General features: G+C 49.2%; 1 protein-coding gene across 1 annotated transcript; it reads right to left on the bottom strand.

Moving 5' to 3' along the window:
- Positions 1-4,587: 4,587 nt before the first annotated feature.
- ANKRD60 (ankyrin repeat domain 60) lies at positions 4,588-16,984 on the bottom strand. The gene is made up of 4 exons (XM_024239178.2): positions 16,555-16,984; positions 11,538-11,668; positions 9,820-9,985; positions 4,588-7,267 (listed from the first exon to the last, which is right to left on the bottom strand). Exons 1-4 carry the CDS (start codon positions 16,982-16,984, stop codon positions 6,957-6,959), a joined length of 1,038 nt encoding a protein of 345 aa, XP_024094946.2. The 3' UTR covers positions 4,588-6,956.
- Between the last annotated feature and the right edge of the window lie 1,383 nt (positions 16,985-18,367).

The following is an 18,367-nucleotide window of genomic DNA, read 5'->3' on the forward strand; positions in this document are numbered from 1 at the left end:
GCCTGTAGTCCCAGGACTTTGGAAGGCCGAAGTGGGTGGATCACCTGAGGTCAGGAGTTCAAGACCAGCCTGGCCAAGATGATGAAACCTGGTCTCTAGTAAAAATACAAAAATTAGCCAGACGCGGTGGCACGTGCCTGTAGTCCCAGCTGCTCAGGAGGCTGAGGCTAGAGAATCGCTTGAACTCGAGAGGCAGAGGTTGCAGTGAGCTGAGATCATGCCTCTGGATGACAGAGTGAGACTGGATGACAGAGCCTGGATGACAGAGCCTGGATGACAGAGTGAGACTCTGTTTTTAAAAAAAAAGGGGGGGGGGGCTACATATTGTATGATCTGATTTATATGAAATATTCAGAATATTCAAATGTATAGACAGAAAGTCGATTAGTGGTCATCTAGGGCTGGAGGGAGGTGTCTGGGGTGAATGCAAATTGGTATGGGGTTTCTTTTTGAAATGATGAAAATGTTTGGGAAATAGTGTGATGGTTGCACAACATTGTGAATGTACTAAATGTCACTAAGGATAATGTTGTGTGTCTTTTGCCATGATAAAAAATAAAAGAAGGGCCAGGCATGATGGCTCATTCCTATAATCCCAGCACTTTGGGAGGCTGAGGCAGGCAGATCACTTAAGCCCAGGAATTCGGCAACATGGTGAAACCCTGTCTCTATTAAATATATATATATACACACACAAAATTAGCCAGACACAGTGGGGCGCTCCTGTAGTCCCAGCTACTCAAGAGGCTGAGATGGGAGGATCACTTGAGCCCAGGGGGTCGAGGCTGCAATGAGCCGTGATTGCACCACTGAGCTCCAGCCTAGATGATGGAGTGAGACCCTGTCTCAAAAAAGGAGACTTGCCGGTTGTAACAATTTAGGGCTGTGTAAAACAGTTCTCTTGCCCTGAAGCAAGCAATGCTAACAGTTTGGAGGTATACCTTTGACATCATTCTTTGTGCTCAAATAAACATATATAGACAATGGATTTGCGTCTTTTTAAAACCGTGCTCATCCACATTTCTTGGGCAACTTGCTGTTTTCACTTAGTGACACATCCCAGATACCCCTCAAGACTGTCCCCTGGCCTATACATACAGATCAAGTCATGTTTTCGTAGCTGCAAAATGTGCCACCATCCCTCCCACGTGTGGGCATGTAGAGTGTTTCCAGGTACCTGCTACCATAAACAGCAGTCACGAACATTTGTGACCAGGTCTCATTTTGTACAGGGGTTTCCTCTCTGTAGGATGGATTTACAGAGGTGTGGCGCTGTGCTGTTGCAGGGATTCTGAATACGTATTGTCAGATAGCAATCAATTCTGCAAGAAGATGGGAATCAGCAAGCTCCCCTGTGCAGCGCTGACATGTTTCTCAGGCGCACACACGTGCACACACACACACACACACACCCCGCAGCCCCAGATATTATGAGTATTTATCATTTTTCCAATTGTAAATTGGTAATGAAAGCCAGTCAAATGGGCTTCGGTTTGATTACTTTGACAATTGCTATGGTTGAGTTCCTTGTTTTGTGAGCAGGTTTTGGTACGTTGGGGAAGGGGTGGTCCACAGACCCTTTCAGGGTATAATGAGAACTATGAAGGTTCTCCCCAGAAAATGTGTACAGACAGGCACATTTTGCAGACAATTCCAGGGATTCAGGCAGAAAAGCCCATCTGTGAGGCCCCTTTTTCAAAGTGGCGCAGACTGCGGCGTTTCTGACATTTCTGATGAACACAAACACGAGTGTTTGTCTAAATGTTAATGGGTTTCTGTGCCCTCTGCTGGAAGCATCTGCAGTCAGTGCGGCACTGCGGAGGCAGAGCTCAGTGACTGGAATTTTCCTCTTGCCTTAGAGCTGTTTTCCTCTCCTGCAGAACTGGCCCTGGAGTTTCAAGTTCAGAACGCACTTTTTGCAAGTTGCTGAAAAAGCCCTCTACCTCACACCCAAATCAGCAAATTTAAGGGAAATTATTTATCTCCCATTTTGGGGATTATTAGTTCTGGACAGAGACTGTTAACTGTATAAGGTTTGCTGAAAATGTATGAGGCTATCTGGAGACAGGTGGAGGGGGGTGTATTGAATCCCAGTGAGTAAACATTTTAAGCAAATTAAGTGGTTGTAGCAATAATAATAATAATAATAATGGTTACCATTTTTCAAGTGTCTGCTCCGTGCCAGACATTTAATCCCTCCAATGACAGGGGCCAGGTTTTAAACTGATGTTCTGAGAGGTGCCATTGCTTGGCCCGATGCCACACAGCTTGTGGTGGAGGAAAATTCTAAACCGGATCTGCCAGACTGCAAGCCCAGGCCCCTCCCACTGCACCTCGGGGTCACGCTGACAGCGCCTTGGGTCTTGAGGGCACAATCCACATTGGCAGTCTCCTTTCACCAATGCAAACCAGGTTGGGATGCTGGTGACGAGGCCCACATGATGGATAAAGACTCTGAGGCTCTTGGGAAGTGACCATTTGGTCCAAGGTCACACAACTGGTAAGGAGGAGAGAAAGGGATAGAACCCTGGCCTGCAGTTCACTGAAAACAAGACAGTGCCGTTAAATTCCAGCAAAATACTGCTACCAACAAAACACTGCGCTCTGTTGATGTGTTTTTAGGAGGGAGATCAGCGAGGGTCAGGGAGGTGTTGAATCTATACTAGCACAAAAAGGAAACTTTCTCCTTGTGGATACTGAAAGGATCAAGAGCAATGTCAAAAGGGATTGCCTTTCCCACCCAGTGTTTCAGTGTCACTTCATACCGTGTCAGGGACCACCTGAAGTCCCCCTGAGGCGCCACCAGTGAGATGCCCTCCCTGCTCTCTGGGAACCCCTAAGTTAGTGAATACGCTTCAGGCAAGGGAGTGCCCCAGGTCTGAGATGGAGTGAGGAGACGGTGGCAAGAGCCCAGCATGCAGCTGAAGGCCCCGCGGAGTCATCTTCGGAGAGAGAAAGCAAAGTGCCGAGGACTAGGGCAGAGCCCCAGAGGCCCAGGATGTACAGAAGCTCAGAGGGGCAGCCCCAACACCCACCTCCCAGCTGCAGAAGCTGCTGGAGACTCCAGCAATAGACTGGAGCGCAGAAGAAAAGCTCAGCATTTTTGTTTCACCACCTGGAAGGCCGGATGGCCAGGTAGCTGGGTCTGCTAAGCCAGTCCTGGGAGAGAAGTTCAAGTCACCCTCCAACACCACAGTTGGTGGCATCTTTTTTTACAATTTCTACTGCATTGACTTCCAGAAAGGAGGCAACTTACAGTTCAACACCTGTATGAGGCAGTTACTTTTTTTTTTTTTTTTTTTTTTTTGAGATGGAGTCTTGCTCTGTCGCCCAGGCTGGAGTGCAGTGGTGCTATCTTGGTTCACTGCAAGCTCTGCCTCCTGGGTTCATGCCATTCTCCTGCCTCAGCCTCCTGAGTCACTGGGACTACAGGTGTCCGCCACCACACCCGGCTAATGTTTTGTATTTTTAGTAGAGATGGAGTTTCGCTGTGTTAGCCAGGTTGGTCTTGATCTCCTGACCTCGTGATCCACCCCCCTCAGCCTCCCAAAGTGCTGAGATTACAGGTGTGAGCCACCGCGCCTGGCCGGCAGTTACATTTTTAGAAAGGGAGATAACTCATTCAAGGGAAGATAAAAGGCAAGACGGTGGGGGCGGGCATTGGATATTTGCCCCAGGTGTGCATTAACCTTGGCTCTGAGCCTCCCAGCAGCCAAGGCAAGTGGAAACATGATGGCTGACTCAGCTGCCATCATCATCTGCTCATGGCAAGTGTGTCCATCTCTCCAGTGGGCTCCGGCCTGACAGGCTGGCATAAGGCTCATGGGTGAGCAATGTCCCTGACAGTAACGAGGGGAGGAAGAAGACTCCGCCTTTATGTGGCCTCCAAGAAATCCAAGGATACACAATGGCATTTCCATGGGGCCACTAAGCTCAAAGGGTCAGATCATCAATTTTTTTGGTGATCAAAACTTGGGAACCCAGGAAAGGCACCAAATGGGGGTCTCCTATCTCCCCTCTCACCAGTGTCAATAATTTCACCCATGACTTCAGCAAGATTTTCCAGTCGAGCTCTGAGACAATAATAGTTGGCATATACTGAGTGCTTCCCACCTCCCAGGCCTTCCCAGAAAGCTCAGAGACCAGGATTACCCTCCTTCCTCCTCTACAGAGGACTCTTGGCTCAGAGCAGTGGGGAATTCACCCAAGGCCACATGGCAGAGCCAGTAAGATGCAAGCCAAGATCTGTGCTGACCCCAAAGCCTGTATCCCCACCTCCGCACAGGCAGCTCTTCCCCTCGGGTGACTGCAAGCCCAGCCCTACCTGGGGATGCCAGACGAGGCAAAGGAACTGGATGTCATGGCCTGGAAGACCAGAGGAAGCTCGTGTCTGCCCTATGCAGAGCAGAGATGTGCCTGACCACCATGCCGGACCACCTCCAGGGTCCAACAAAAATGCTTGAGATTGACCCCTAACACACACTCAAAAAAACTTTGTTGGCTCCCAAAATGTGGGGAAAAAACCTTCAAAATAAATGTTTAATGAAATATCTACAAAATGTAACATATCACCCAACGGCAACTCAATCCTTCTATGGCTCTGGATATATTTTATTTCGTAAGTGATACAGACTTGTTGAATATAAATAGGATGTCAGGATTGTCTAAAATGAAGCGCTCCCCAGGACCTATGAGTGTTCAGATGACCCTACCACAGACTGAGCAAAATGTCACCATGAAGAGTTTGGGACCTGCCCAATGTCTGGCCAAGTGCTTAATTGAATTGGGGGTAGATGAAGATAGAGTGCTTGCCCCCAGAATTTTACATATAGGAGTCAAGCTCTTGGCTCTCCAAACAATGAAGGCAGCTGGGCAGAGCTCCTGGCAAATGCACGACTTTGAGTAATGCCACTTGTTAAGTTAAAAGAGTGCCCGCATCACCCCCCTAACACCTCATTAGCTAAATGGATTGCCCCATTGGGTTGGGGTTGCTTAATATCTTTCTATTGACTTTGCAGAACGTCTGCCAAGAACAAGATCTCAGTTTTGACATAGTTGATGCTGAGCTATTTTTTTCCTCGACTATTATTTGTCTAACAGAGTGCTGAGCTGGGTACAGCCACGTACACTGAGTGTAAAACCACATCATCAACACAGATCTTACTTGCTATGACAGCAGGAAATGCAGCCAGTTAATTTAAAAGCTGACTCCAGTTCTTGGGATGGAAGTGGGAAAGGGTGGCCAGGATACAGTGCCATTTCCCATCCCCAGGAAAACTGCAATGGTCATAAGACCATTGCCACACATTTTGATTCCAAAAGTTGCTTAGAAGGCAGAGCTTTAGAGAAACATAAATGGTCTGTGGGAGGTGGGAGAGTGGACCCCACATGCCACCCAGCAAGACCCGTGGCTACTCCCTCACTGTGGCATCAGAGTCTTGGATTGTTCCAGAAAGACTTTGGTTGTTTCTATCACATTTCTCCATGAAATGAATTAGAGTTTGACAGTGAGAGGCAGTCACATGGGTGTGCCCCACATCTTCTCACTCCTTTTGTAGCAGACCACATTCTTCAAAAATTCAAGCCAAATTTTAAAAATCAAGAGAGATCTGGCCAGATGTGGTGGCTCACACCTGCAAATCCAGCACTTTGGGAGGCCGAGGGGGGCAGATCATGAGGTCAGGAGTTCGAGACCAACCTGGCCAACATGGTGAAACCCCATCTCTACTAAAAATACAAAAATTAGCCAGGCATGGTGGCAGGTGCCTGTAATCTTAGCTACTCAAGAGGCTGAGGCAGGAGAATCGCTTGAATGCAGGAGGCAGAGGTTGCAGTGAGCCGAGATGGCGCCACTGCACTCCAGCCTGGGCAATAGAGCAAGACTCTGTCTCAAAAAAAAAAAAAAAAAAATCAAAGGAGATCCTTTCAAGAAGCCAGATTTCCAGGTCTGGAGAGCTCTAGAAAGATCTAGTGGCCTCTGCCTTTCATTTCTGCAGGAGTCGAGTCTCGGTGCCCTCTTCAGACAGCTGGCCCCATCCTTGTCTTTCCTTCTTATTTCCCACACCCAGCTCACTCGTGCACTTGGCAGGCTGGGACCCTGTAGGAACACCAGGCACATCCTGCAATGTCGTATAAGGTTTTGCAATGCAAAGCCCTGAGAGTTGAGCATAGACACTCCAAGGTGGTTTGCTCAAAGGAAAGAAGGAAGGGCTATCCCAGTGCTGGCAGGAAAAGGAGAACGCTGGCAAGAGGAGACTGCATGGACCACTGGAGATGGGACAAAAGAGAAGATGTGGCCAGCCTGATTCTCATCTTCTTTTACACTGTTTCCTTCCCATCTAGCACCAACGTGTTACCTTTCAACAAGAGTAATAAGGCATCCCTTCTGGAGAGTGTGTGTGGAGAGCCAAGCTCACCCAGCTTCCCTTCTGCCCCCGACTCAAGAAGCAGACCCCTCAAAGATGGCTCAGGAAACCTGGAACATTAGCTGTGGGAGCATTTAGTTCCATGGCTTTACAGACTGAAATTCACAGCCCACACTACACACGACCTCCTGACATTTGCTGGCACTTGTTTTGTACAATAACAATAGTGCTATTATCATTATTGTTATTACTCCTATTATGCCAGTGCATTAGACGGTCCCCAGAAGGGAGAGAAGGTAATTGGCTCCCATCACCCTAAGCAGCGCTATTGGGTACAATGTACAAATAGCTTAAAATTAAAGGCTGGCATCAGAGGCTGTTCAGTCTGTAATGGATTACTAAATGAGCACAGACTTACCTACTGCCATCAACACCCTCCAGAAATCATTTGCAAACAGGACAGATAATTTCGTATCTGATTCAGGTTAATTGCCCTGTTTTCCTGCCTCCCTGCTCACCAAAGGCCCCATGGGATTGAACTCTGCAAAGTTGCCCAAACCAGCCTCAGCAGGCAAACGTTCCCACTGGGAGCTAATGAGGGGTCATCGTCATCTTCTCAGACCTAAACCCAGACTTGACCCTCTGCAAAGCATTCTTCATGACCAAGTCATTCAGATCCCTTATCCCCGACTTTGCTATCCGGTGGAGGAGGAACATCTGCCGCTCGCTCAGTGTGTGGTTCAGGCGGTGCGCAATGGAGATGGGGGTCTCCCCCTTGGCATCTCTGTCGTGGATGGAGGCCCCGTGCTGGAGCAGGAGGCTTATACAGTCTGACCGGCCCATAGCTGCAGCCACATGCAGCGGTGTCCTGCCCAGGGGGGATCTGCTGAGGCAGCTGGCTCCTGTAAAATAAGAACATTGGCCAGAAGGAAGACATGCAGAGGGGGAACACAGGAGGGGTCCAGGGCTGTGAAGGGAGTGCTCCTCAGGGAGGTCCTGCTGCCTGGCCCAGCTCCAGTACTGCCCTGCCTCCAGTCCATTCCCCTGGCAGTAGCCAGGGATCTTTCCAGAATGCCCATATCAAACTCCTGCTCAGATCCATCACTGCCATCCCACCGCCTATGGGGTGATGTTCTAGGCCTTTCCCGCTCACTCTCACCCTACCTTCCCATTACTGTTCCAGCATTCCCTCCTGCCATACTCTCCTCCCCCACCCCACCACCGAGGCACCAATTATACCTACCTTCCACCTTCATCCCTAAAACACACCCTGCTCTGCATCCTGCCCCAGGCCCATTCACAACATTCTCACCCATTTTATTCTGGGCTAAATCTGACCTTTCTTTAGGTTTCATTTCTTTCCTTGGGAAAATCTTCCTTAGTTCTCCCACCCTATGAAACCTCCTGTATAAGCTCAATAGACACTCTACATCTTCACAACACCGTGTACACCATTGACTATGGAATTATTTGTAATAATCTACTGACTTCCCCTCATAAACTCCAGGAGGGCAGAAAACACACACATCTGGCTTGTTGCTGTTCTAATCCCGAGCACGTAGCTCAGTGCCTGCAGAAGACAGGCACTAGGGAAATGACGCAATGGGCAGCCTGACTCATGGACAGATTTCACTTCGATTAAATTCCCCACCGCCTCCTGCAGATGGATGGGCTAATGACAGGTGTCCAATATGGAGTTGTTGAATTGAATCAAATTCTGGATAACAAATATGACACAGAAAACAAGGCAATTCAATTAAATTCAGCTGACATTTCGGTAGCCAGTTTTTATGAGCTCCGGCTGGTTGGTGAGGTAAAGTTTTAAATAGGCTCTTAGAACACCAGTGTCGACCATGACACCTCCCCCCAGCAGCTGTCTGCAGAGGACAGAAAACTTTGCAAAGCTGGCTGTAATTTTTTAACTGGTGCCTTCAAATACATCACAGTTCCATCAGAGTGAAAATGACTTTTTATGAGCTTAAAGGACTGCTGGGCTGTGCAAAGCCCATATTTCATTTTACAACAAGCAAAGAGCAGACAGGCAGTGAAGGAAGGAAGGAGAATATTGTTGAGGTAACCTTTACCCATCACAGAGGTTTATACACCCGATGCACGGCCCAATCATCTGGCCCAGGAAGTCCAAGATGTTTTCCACCTTGCTCGGTGTAAGTGGGAAAAATAGCAATGACTAAGTTGAGAGAGGCTGGAGCCAAGGCTGTGAGTAGGAAAGAAAGGGGTCTAATTTGGAGGCAAGTTGATACAGGAGACCCTTGAGAAAGGCCCCTCCTGAGCCCAAACCATTGACCAAACACCACGTAACATGTTCTCCCTTTTTCCAAGGAAGCTGGGGGTCTGGGCTGTGACAGCTGTTCTCCATTGTTCTTGAGGGTCTAGGCTGTTACAACTGTTCTCCATTGTTCTTGAGGGTCTGGGCTGTTAACAGCTGTTCTCCATTGTTCTCCACTCCACACTGAGTGGTCTGCATCTCCATCAGTGGGCATCTTTTCCCAAAAATATCCCACATCCAGGGAGGATAGAGTGTACACCTATGGAATATTATGTAAAGCTCTTTAATTTGGAGACAATGTTGGCTAAGGCTTCTGTTTCTATCTATCAAGAGAGCCAGAGAGAGACAGAGAGAGGAAGGAGGCCCTTAAGTGGAGGTGGGGGTGAAAAGAGAGTTCAGCATGAATGTCTTGTGAGAAAATAATAACAAGGCTTGGAGAAGGGAGAATGGTGAGCCTGCCATCGACCACAGAGCTGTGCTGGCTGGAGGGTGGACTATTTTGGGTTTTTTTTCTAGTGTGTGTGCGTGTGTGCGTGTGTGTGTGTGTGTGTGTGTGTGTTGTAGTCTCCTGTCTCAGCCTCCTGAGTAGCTGGGACTACAGGTACGTGCCACTACACCCAGCTAATTTTTGTATTTTTAGTAGAGACGGGGTTTCACCAGGCTGGTTGGCCAGGCTGGTTGTGAACTCCTGACCTCATGTGATCTGCCCGCCTCAGCCTTCCAAAGTGCTGAGATTACAGGCGTGAGCCACCGTGCCTGGCCAGAGGCTAGACCGTTTTGGACCGTTGCAGCATCCTAATTTCATGCGAGGCTGGAAATCACGCAGACAGCATGGGACTATTCCCAGCAATGTGTCTGGTGAGAAATGAACCAGGAATCCTTTGTAGCTGCCCCCCGTATCTTGGGTCCTGAAATTTCTGCCTCACTGAAGCAGAAAGAATCTTCTCGAGACCTGGTGAAGAGAAGGAGGGCAGCCTCTGACTGGCGTGCCCTAAGACACTTGCCTAGACAGGGAGTGAGTGGCCCCATGGGGACCGTGATTGGTGGCTGACAAGACACAGGTCCAGGAAACCACTGCTAGAAGGACCGGGAACACAAGACACTCTGTCCTTTCTACTTGCAAAAAATCCCAACTCATGAATATAGCAAGCTTTCTACCAGAATTACCGTGTTCTAGAAGGTACTGCACAGCATCAAAGTGGCCTCTGTGTGAGGCCACATACAAAGCCACAAATGCCCTCTGAGACGTCCACTGCTTCCACTTCTCACCCTCAAAATGTTCTGAATTTGCAGTTCGGTAGAAGGAATCTTCAGTAAGCCCAAGACAAGATAGCTGGGCAAAATAAGAGGAGTTTGAGTTATTCTCAAAAGCGTGGCTACATTTTGCTGGACGGCTGATGGGGCATGCTCAGGGGAAGGCTTGCTTGAATGTCAAATTAAGGCTCATGATGGGAAAAGAGAGGTGCAAACCCTCACTGAAAAGCTGAGAAACACCCAGGACAGGATGGGGAGGCCATGATTTAACGCTTTATATATGTTCAGGAAATACGAATTCGCCATCATTCAGGCTCGGAACGCAGGAAGGTCTTCCTGTCGATGTTTTGAAGAGAGAAAATAGCTTTGCCAGGTGTCCACAGGAAGGTGGTTGAAGCCACTGAGGAAGACACCAGCCAATATAAATGGCCTCCCAGAGGGTGACAGGCATCTCTTGGAGACCGGCTCTGGCCTTCCCATCTATTTGTGTGCCCATTGCCTCCATTAGGTTTCAGAGCAAGCTGAACACGCACAGGTGAACAGCCTGGTCATGTAACCACCTCGTGGTGAATTAAGTCTTTGAGCCTGGGAGGAAGGCTATGGGTTCCCCCAGGGAGGATACTCTGTCCTGATGTGGGAGTCAGGACTGGGGCAGTGGGAGGAGCAGAATCGAGACGAGGATGACGGCAATTCTGACAACCTCAGACAGCAGGGAGGTGACCCCTGCAGCCAGAGCAAGAGCCAGAAAACCAAGCATGGACCACACTGCTGGTGACAAAGGGGAGGGAGACAGAAGGCGCAGAGGAGAGTGCAGAGGAGGAGGAGCAGGAGGGACTGGGAGGAGATGCGTCAGGGCTGGGACAGGGCCCCATCCTGCCTACCCTCCCCGCCATGGCTGCCTCCTGCCGCACCTGCCCCGAGCCCACCCACTCTTCCAAGAGCGCCAGTCCCAGCGCCTGCTACACCCAGTCTTCCCTGACCCCTTTCTCAGGAAAGAAACTCCGTCTCCTCTTCTCCAGGAGCGCATAGCTTTCCATCCGAATTTCTTTTCTAGCAAGAATATAGCATTGCCCCTTGTGTCACAGTGATTCATCTTCCCTGTTGGGTACACATCTGGTTTCTATCCTCCTGCCCCCCACTGCCCACCTCTAGAGCCCAGCTGAGAGGCCAGCAGGAGCCCTGGAGGACAGAGCGCCCACCGCTCACCCCGGGAACAAGGGGCCTCTCCCCCCAGAACCAGGCAGCACGTGGCAGAGGCCTGTACCACAGCCCCGAGCTCTGAGTTGTACGTTTCTCAGTTATCTGGAGTTCTCCTCTCAGTATTAAATTAGATTTCCAACCTTATCACTTATAAACATGAATAGAAATGTGCTGCCTCGACTCCTTTGCAGGGCGGGGCGGGGCGGTAAGTGGGTTATAAATCACAAATCGATAAACCCAGCAAAATGGTAAACCCAAGGAGTGAAGGCAAACCCTCAGTGCGGTATTTCATAATTATGACACAGCTCATCATTCTCTCTTCCCTGCTCTGAAACTGTTACTCACATATCTGTATTAAAGACTAATTTTCCCCCCACAATTTACGGTTGCTTCGTAACGTATAATATCCATTTAAAGAAGCTTGAAAACACCTTGCTGGGATCCCCTTCCACAGCCGCCAAAACAAGTTCTGTCCATCCGTCATGATGCCAGATACATAATGAAATAATCCCTCCAGGAACAACATCATGGAACTTCAGGGTAGTGTCATCCATCAAAACTCCTGCAGGGAATAATTTTTTTCTTTTAAAAAATTGGGTATTAAAGATAAACTACTACATTGGTTAAGAGATTATCTGACCTTGAGTGACACAAAGATAATTTTAGAAATATCGAATACGAATCTCATTTGATGGTGCCGCATGGGTCTATCTGTTGTCGGTAATGCTTTTCAGAAGATAAATTTGGTTCAGCTCAGATGGAAGCCGAACAAAATCACAATGCCAACGATTTATAAAATTCTGTAATTGTAACTTGTCCTATTGTGAAAAGGCACATGAGTCAGTAAAGTCATTTTATGAGGCAAACTCCACAAATAGAATGACTTAAACCTGAAGTAACCAGTCATTAGACACACAGCACAATGTGGTTATACAAGTCATACAGGGTAAACCAAAATACTCCTGGATAATGTCATTGCCTGGCTAAAGAGGTGACAATGACAAAAAATTGTTGGATCTTTCAAATTGAAGCCTGGGAGGGATTTTTCCACCTTGGCACTGCTGACAGTTTAGACTCCTTGTGGCAGGGGCCCCTCCTCGTTGTCCTGTGTTCACAGCTTCCCGGCCTCTACCCACTAGATGCTAGCAGCATGTTCGCCAAATCAAGACAATCAAAAATGCCTCCAGGCCCAGCACAGTGGCTCACACCTGTCATTTCAGCACTTTGGGAGGCTGAGGCGGGCAGACTGTTTGAGCCCAGGAGTTCGAGATCAGCCTGGGCAACATGGCAAAAACCCATCTCTACAAAAAATACAAAAATTATCTGGGCCTGATGGCTCGCACCTGTGGTCCCAGCTACTCGGGAGGCTGAGGTGGGAGGATCACCTGAGCCTAGGAGGCAGAGGTTGCAGTGAGCCAAGATTGCACCACTGCATTCCAGCCTGGGCAATAGAGTGAAACCCTGTCTCCAAAAAAAAAAAAAAGTGTCCAGACATTACCAAATGAGCTCTGGGGGACAAAATCTCCCTAGCTGAGAGCCAATGTGATGTAAGGAGCTAATGCTGACATCCACCCCAGTTTGGACTTGGAGTACCAGAGCTCCTTAGGCCTCATGCTTTCTTTATGAGCAATGCTACCAACATCGAGTCTCAGCTCCGCCCAGGTGACACAGTCTATATTCCAGCTGGGTGGGATTCATGAGTTTTCTGGTTTCATGATTGATGGCTTTGTGCTTCTGTACTAGGTACTTAGTGATTACTTGGTGCCCAGACCGAATATCTATATTCTTTCATCCTTAGGACAGCCCTCCAAGGTAGGTTTGTTATCTCCATCTGCTGATGAGCAGACGGAGGCTCACGTAGCCTGTGAACAGCCACCCCGGTGCTGGCACCAGACCTGCCTCCCTCCAGGGCCACTGGCTTCTCACTCTTGGCTCTATGAGCACCAATTTGCTACCAGAAACTCAGGATGGTAGATGTCAAGAGGGAATAGTGATCAGCAAATCTGTTAATTAGTGTCCTATTTGTGGTTCAGACACAGAGGATAACCGGTAATTAGTCTAAGTAAGACAACTTGACTCCCTACAACTTTGAAAATATTGAGTAAAGCTGTGTTTTGCTGAGACGGGCAAGAGTACAACTCCCACATGCTGAACAGCCCCTGTAGAAATCGGAGTACATCCTCTTTTTATAGACAGGCAGCCACTGCCTTGGACTTAGACAAATACTAATTATCACCAGCTAAATAAATTATCAAAGTTGACAACAGACGTGTAAGGGCAACCCTGGCCCGTGGATTTGCTCACTCCTTTTAGATTTGTGAATCTCAAGGTTTTCACACATGATTTCATTTGATCTCCCCCGGCCCCAAATTTTGAGGTGGGTAGGAAAGGCCTCAGAGAGTTATTTATAGGCAGTAGCCCAAATTTCTTCTAATAATGAGTAGCACTTTCTGTCTTTCTTGTTTGCCACCCACAGCAAGGACTACAACAGCAGAGAGAGGTCGAGCTTCTAACAGTTGCTAAGTGCCTGTTGAGTGATAGCACTGTGACATCAGTGTTAAGTCACCCCCTCTCGCGCTCCCTCTTAGCTCTCTTGGATTAATAGCCCCGCATAGCTCATCAGTGAAAATAAATGAACAGAAGGGGTGCCAGGCATTTGTAGTTGAGGATACATAATTTTCAAATTACTTGTTTGGGAACTCTTACTAAGTCCTTCAACAACTCTCCTCACTTTTAATATGTTAAATACAGACTAGGCTCAAAACACATTTCTTCCCAAATAAAGCCTCAAAAATGCCCAAGAGTAACTTCCAAACACTCCTATAGGAAAATAAATATGTCAGGAAAAATGCTTAACCTATTTTAAAGAGAGCAAAGGAAGGTATTTTGGCCTTCACTGTGCATTTTGAGTTTCCTGCGTCATTTCTGTCCATAGGGAGAAACGGCTCTGAGAATTCTAGAGCTGGTTTCTCTGTGTTACGGATTAGGAAACTGAGCCCAGAAGGGCAGTGTCTGGCAGCACCAAGCCCGTGGAGGCAGGCTGCTTTCAGATCTGTCTCCATCGTTCCCCAGCCCCTGCAGTACAGCTGCAGCCCTCTGCAATATCAGCTGTTCACATTCTCTGTGCAGCAGCTCAGAGATTTTTTCTATATCTTCATTTTCTTGAAGTGTGTTGCGTTGATTTCAACCAGGTGGGGAGATCATGGCGCCCAGGGACTTTGATCCTGTTCTCATATCCTAAATATTGTAGGGAATCGGGACAGGGAAAGCCACGCCTTCAGGTCAGGGAAGGAGACTGATGGAAGGAGAGATGGGCTCTAGGGTGCCTGGCCTCCACTGGGTATCTGCCACATGGGACTTGTCTGGAGTGGGGCCCTTGGGGTCCTAATTCAGTCACAGGGAACTTTCGGTTCTGGGTTCTGATTCCGGCTGGGCTAGCTTTGAGCTCCCGATGTGAACAAGGACACAGCTTGGAATTTGGGGTTCTGATATGTACTGGGTTAGTTGCCAGTATTTGGGGTTAAAACGTAGATGGCAGCATTTGCTTTGAGACTCGGGTTCCTGTGAGGGCAGCTTACTCTGGATTTGGGGTTCTGATTAAAGTAAGATTTGCTGTTTGGGGGTCCTGATGTGAAAAGGTCTGTTCTGGGATTTGGAGTCCTCGTATGGGCAGGACTTGTTTTGGGATGTGGGGATCTGATGTAGCCCCGAGTAGTGTGGCATTTGGAGGGTAGGAATCGAGCACATCCGTCCTGAGATTTGGGGGTCTTCATGGTGATAAAATCTGTTCCAAAATTTGGGCCCCTGCTATATGCAGGGTTTGGTCTGGAATTTGGGGTTCTGGTATAAATAAGGTTGGCTGAAGGATTTGGGTTACATATACAAGAAAAGTTTGCTTTGAGTTTTGGGGTACTCATGGAGGCAAGGTTTGGTTTGAACCTTGACTTCCTGACATGGACACGGCCAGCTTCAACCTTGGAGTGCTGATGTAGACACGGTTTTATATCTGGGGGTTCAGATATGGGTGGGTTTGACTTGAGCTTTGGGGTCCTGCTGTGGACTGAGTTTGTTTCATTGTTTGGAGCCCTTATGAAGACACTTTGAGGGGATTTGGGTTCTGGTATGGTCATGGTGAGCTCGGTGACTGCCTTTCAGATGTGAGCAGAGTTAGCTTTGAATTTTGGGGTCCATATGTGGGCAGGGTTCATTTTGGGCTCTGTCATCCTTATATAGACAGAAGTGGCTAATGGATTGGGGTTCAGATGTGCAAATGGTTAGTTGGAGACCGCGGGTCCAGAATTGGGCAACTGAGGGGCATGACGTGGGTAGAGTCTGCTCTGGGATTTAGGGTTCTGTTATGGCCAGGCATAGCTTCAGGGTTTGAGGCTCAAACATGGGCAGAATTTGCATAGAGATATATGGGGTCTTGAGGCAGGCAGCGTTTGTTTCAGATTTTGGCATCCTTGTGTGGACATGGTTGTGGAGGATTCAGGGTTCTAATAGTCACATAATTAGTCTGGCAATTTGGGATTTCAGATTTAGCCAGGTTTGTTCTTGGTTTTGGGGTCCTAAACTGGACAGAGTTTGTTTCAGCTTTGACCTCTTTGCGTGGACACAGTTGTTGAAGGATCTGGCGTTCTGAGGTAGTCATGGTTAGCCTGGAGATTTGGGATTCAGTTGGGCATGTTTGCTCTGGATTTTGGGGTCCTGAGGTGGACAAGGTTTGTTCAAGCCCTGGCATCCTGGGGGGGATGTGATAGCTGGAGGATTTGGGGTTCTGAAGTAGTCATGGTTAGCCTAGAGATTTGGGTTTTGGTGTTGGGCAATTTTGTTCTGGATTTGTGGGTCCTGAGGTCAGCAGGGTTTGTTTCAGGTTTGGCATGCTTGCCTGGACATGGTTGGCTAGAGGATTTGGGGCTCTAATGTTCTCAAGACCAGCATGGAGAAGGACTTGGGGTTTGCTTTGAGTTTGGGGTACTGACATGGGCAGGCTTGCCCTGGGCTTGGGGGGTTCTGCTGAGGACAGGCTTTGTTTCAGACAAGTCTTACATGAACAGAGTTGGCTTTGGGACCTGGGTTCCTTATGAAGACATGGGGAGCCTGAGGGTCTGGCTTCTGGGGGGTCCTGGCTTGGACAGGATTTGCTCAGGGTTGGCAGATGCAGCCCGATCCAGGCAGGACCTGCTTGTGGATTAGGGTCCTGCTGTCGACAAGGTTTGCCTTGATTGGGAGTCCAATTTGAACGCCGTGTGTTTGAGATTGGGAAGTCCCTCTGTGGCCAGGACCCTAAGTGGCCCTTCCATCTGGGTTTCAGGGTGGCTGGGTTTCAGGGGTTTGCTTTGACATCTGGGGTTTCTCACGTAAGCAGGCTTCCCTTTGGGAATCCACTTCAGAAGTGGACAGGGTGCCCTTGCACGTGGCCAGGGAAGGAGTCAGGGCAGGAGCCACCTTCGTCGAGGTACTGGAGCCGCTGGAGGTTGAAGGGGATGCCGACCATCAGGTCCAGCTCCTCTTTGAGCTCCCGCACGGTCATGTCGCCGCGGCAGTTTGCCACTCGGAACATCTCCCCCGTCTCCTGCAGCCGCACCCGCAGGACAAAGACGTCAGGGGCCAAGTCGGGCAACGCACTCGCGGCCTTCGGGTCACCGACGAGCCGCTGGCTCCGGCCGCGGGCACAGGCCGGGGGCTGCGCGGGGAGGGCCCGCGAGCCCGCCGAGCCCGCCCTGGGCCCGCCGCGCCCCTGCGCCCCGGCCCCCGCACCGCTCCTGCGTCCCGCATTGGGGTGCAGGCGAGAGGCGCCCCCCGTTGGCCCCGCCGCCCGCGCTCCGCCCGCCCCCGCCGCCGCCCGCCGCATAGCCCAGCCGCGGCCGCGCGTCATCCGCGGCTCGAGTGCGGTGGCCACGCGTCATCGCCGCCCCCGCCCTGACGCCCCACGGCGGGCCCATGCGCCCCCCGCCCCACTGTGACGCCCAGGCCCCGCCGGGACCGCCCCCTTCAGACGCAAGGCGAGGCCCCCCCCTGCCTGCCGCCCGAGCTCCCAGGGGGACCGACGGGCGGGGGCCCCCCAAGGTCCCGCAGTCCTTTCCCGCTCCGCGATGAACAAAGACGCAGTTTCACGTGGCCGCGGGAAACGGTTCTTAAATAATGGAACAGGACATAGGTGCTTCCCAGAGCAACCGGGAGATTTATTGATAAATACAGAGACATCGCCGTGCGGCCACGCTCCGACAACCGGCACTGGGGCCCCGTCCCTAGCTCAGGCCACGTCCCCACCTCCTGGAAGCCTCCAAGTTGCTGTTAATGTCAGTTCTTTTCACCAGGCAAACGGAAGGGGCATTCTTGCTGCTGTTAGGAAACGGTTACCACTTCTCCGTGTCTGTTTAAAATGGGATCTTTGCATAAATTGGGATAAATCACCTGCAGGAATTACACGTGAACAAGGCTGTAAATCACCATTGCATGCATGGCCTGCAGAGTTGTAAAGTGCAGACGTTCGTTATAAAAACACTTCTAGTATGAATGAATAAAAGAATAAAAATAAAAATAAAAATAAACCAACATTTCATAAACATGACTCCCTGCAGCAGATCTGGTCCCGACTTGGGGGTGGATCCCAGAAGTGGGAGACAGCCTTCCACGGAAATTTGCAAAACTGCACCAAAATCTATCAATTTTGAAAATGCTCTTGAATTCTTGGCGGGAGAAAGATGCTGATAAACACACTTAAGTGGGGAAATGCCCCCTTGAGAAAGGCTGGGCTGGCTCTATGAAGACACCTTTAGAGTGAGCTCTGCCTGGGAGAAACCCATCTGTGCTTTTCCATTCATTCACCGGAGATGAGGCTGAGTGTTCGAGTAAACAGGAAGCTTACCTGTGGTGGTCAAATTACAAACACTCAACATGGCACCCATGAATAATTAGAAAATACAAGCGCCGAAGTGATGGGGGCGGGAGCTAGGAGGGCAAGGGGAAACAGAACAATCTTGGAAAAATCTCGGTCGTTGCAAAAAAAGAATAAAATGTACGCTTAAAAATTATTTTTACAGAGAAATTACAGCCATAAAAAATATCTTTGCATTGGAAAGGCACTCATATTATAGAAAAATGTTAACATATAAACGGAAATTGTAAAGGTTAGATTATTTACCAGTCTCTACAATCTCTCCAAGCATGTTGTGATTCAGCATGCAAATTATACACATCACAACACAAACTGAAGCTCATTTTTTTTCCTTAACGGAAAATTAAGCTCTGAATAGAA

This window comes from Pongo abelii, chromosome 21 (genome assembly GCF_028885655.2).
Source record: "Pongo abelii isolate AG06213 chromosome 21, NHGRI_mPonAbe1-v2.0_pri, whole genome shotgun sequence".
NCBI classification, from domain to species: Eukaryota; Metazoa; Chordata; class Mammalia; order Primates; family Hominidae; genus Pongo; species Pongo abelii.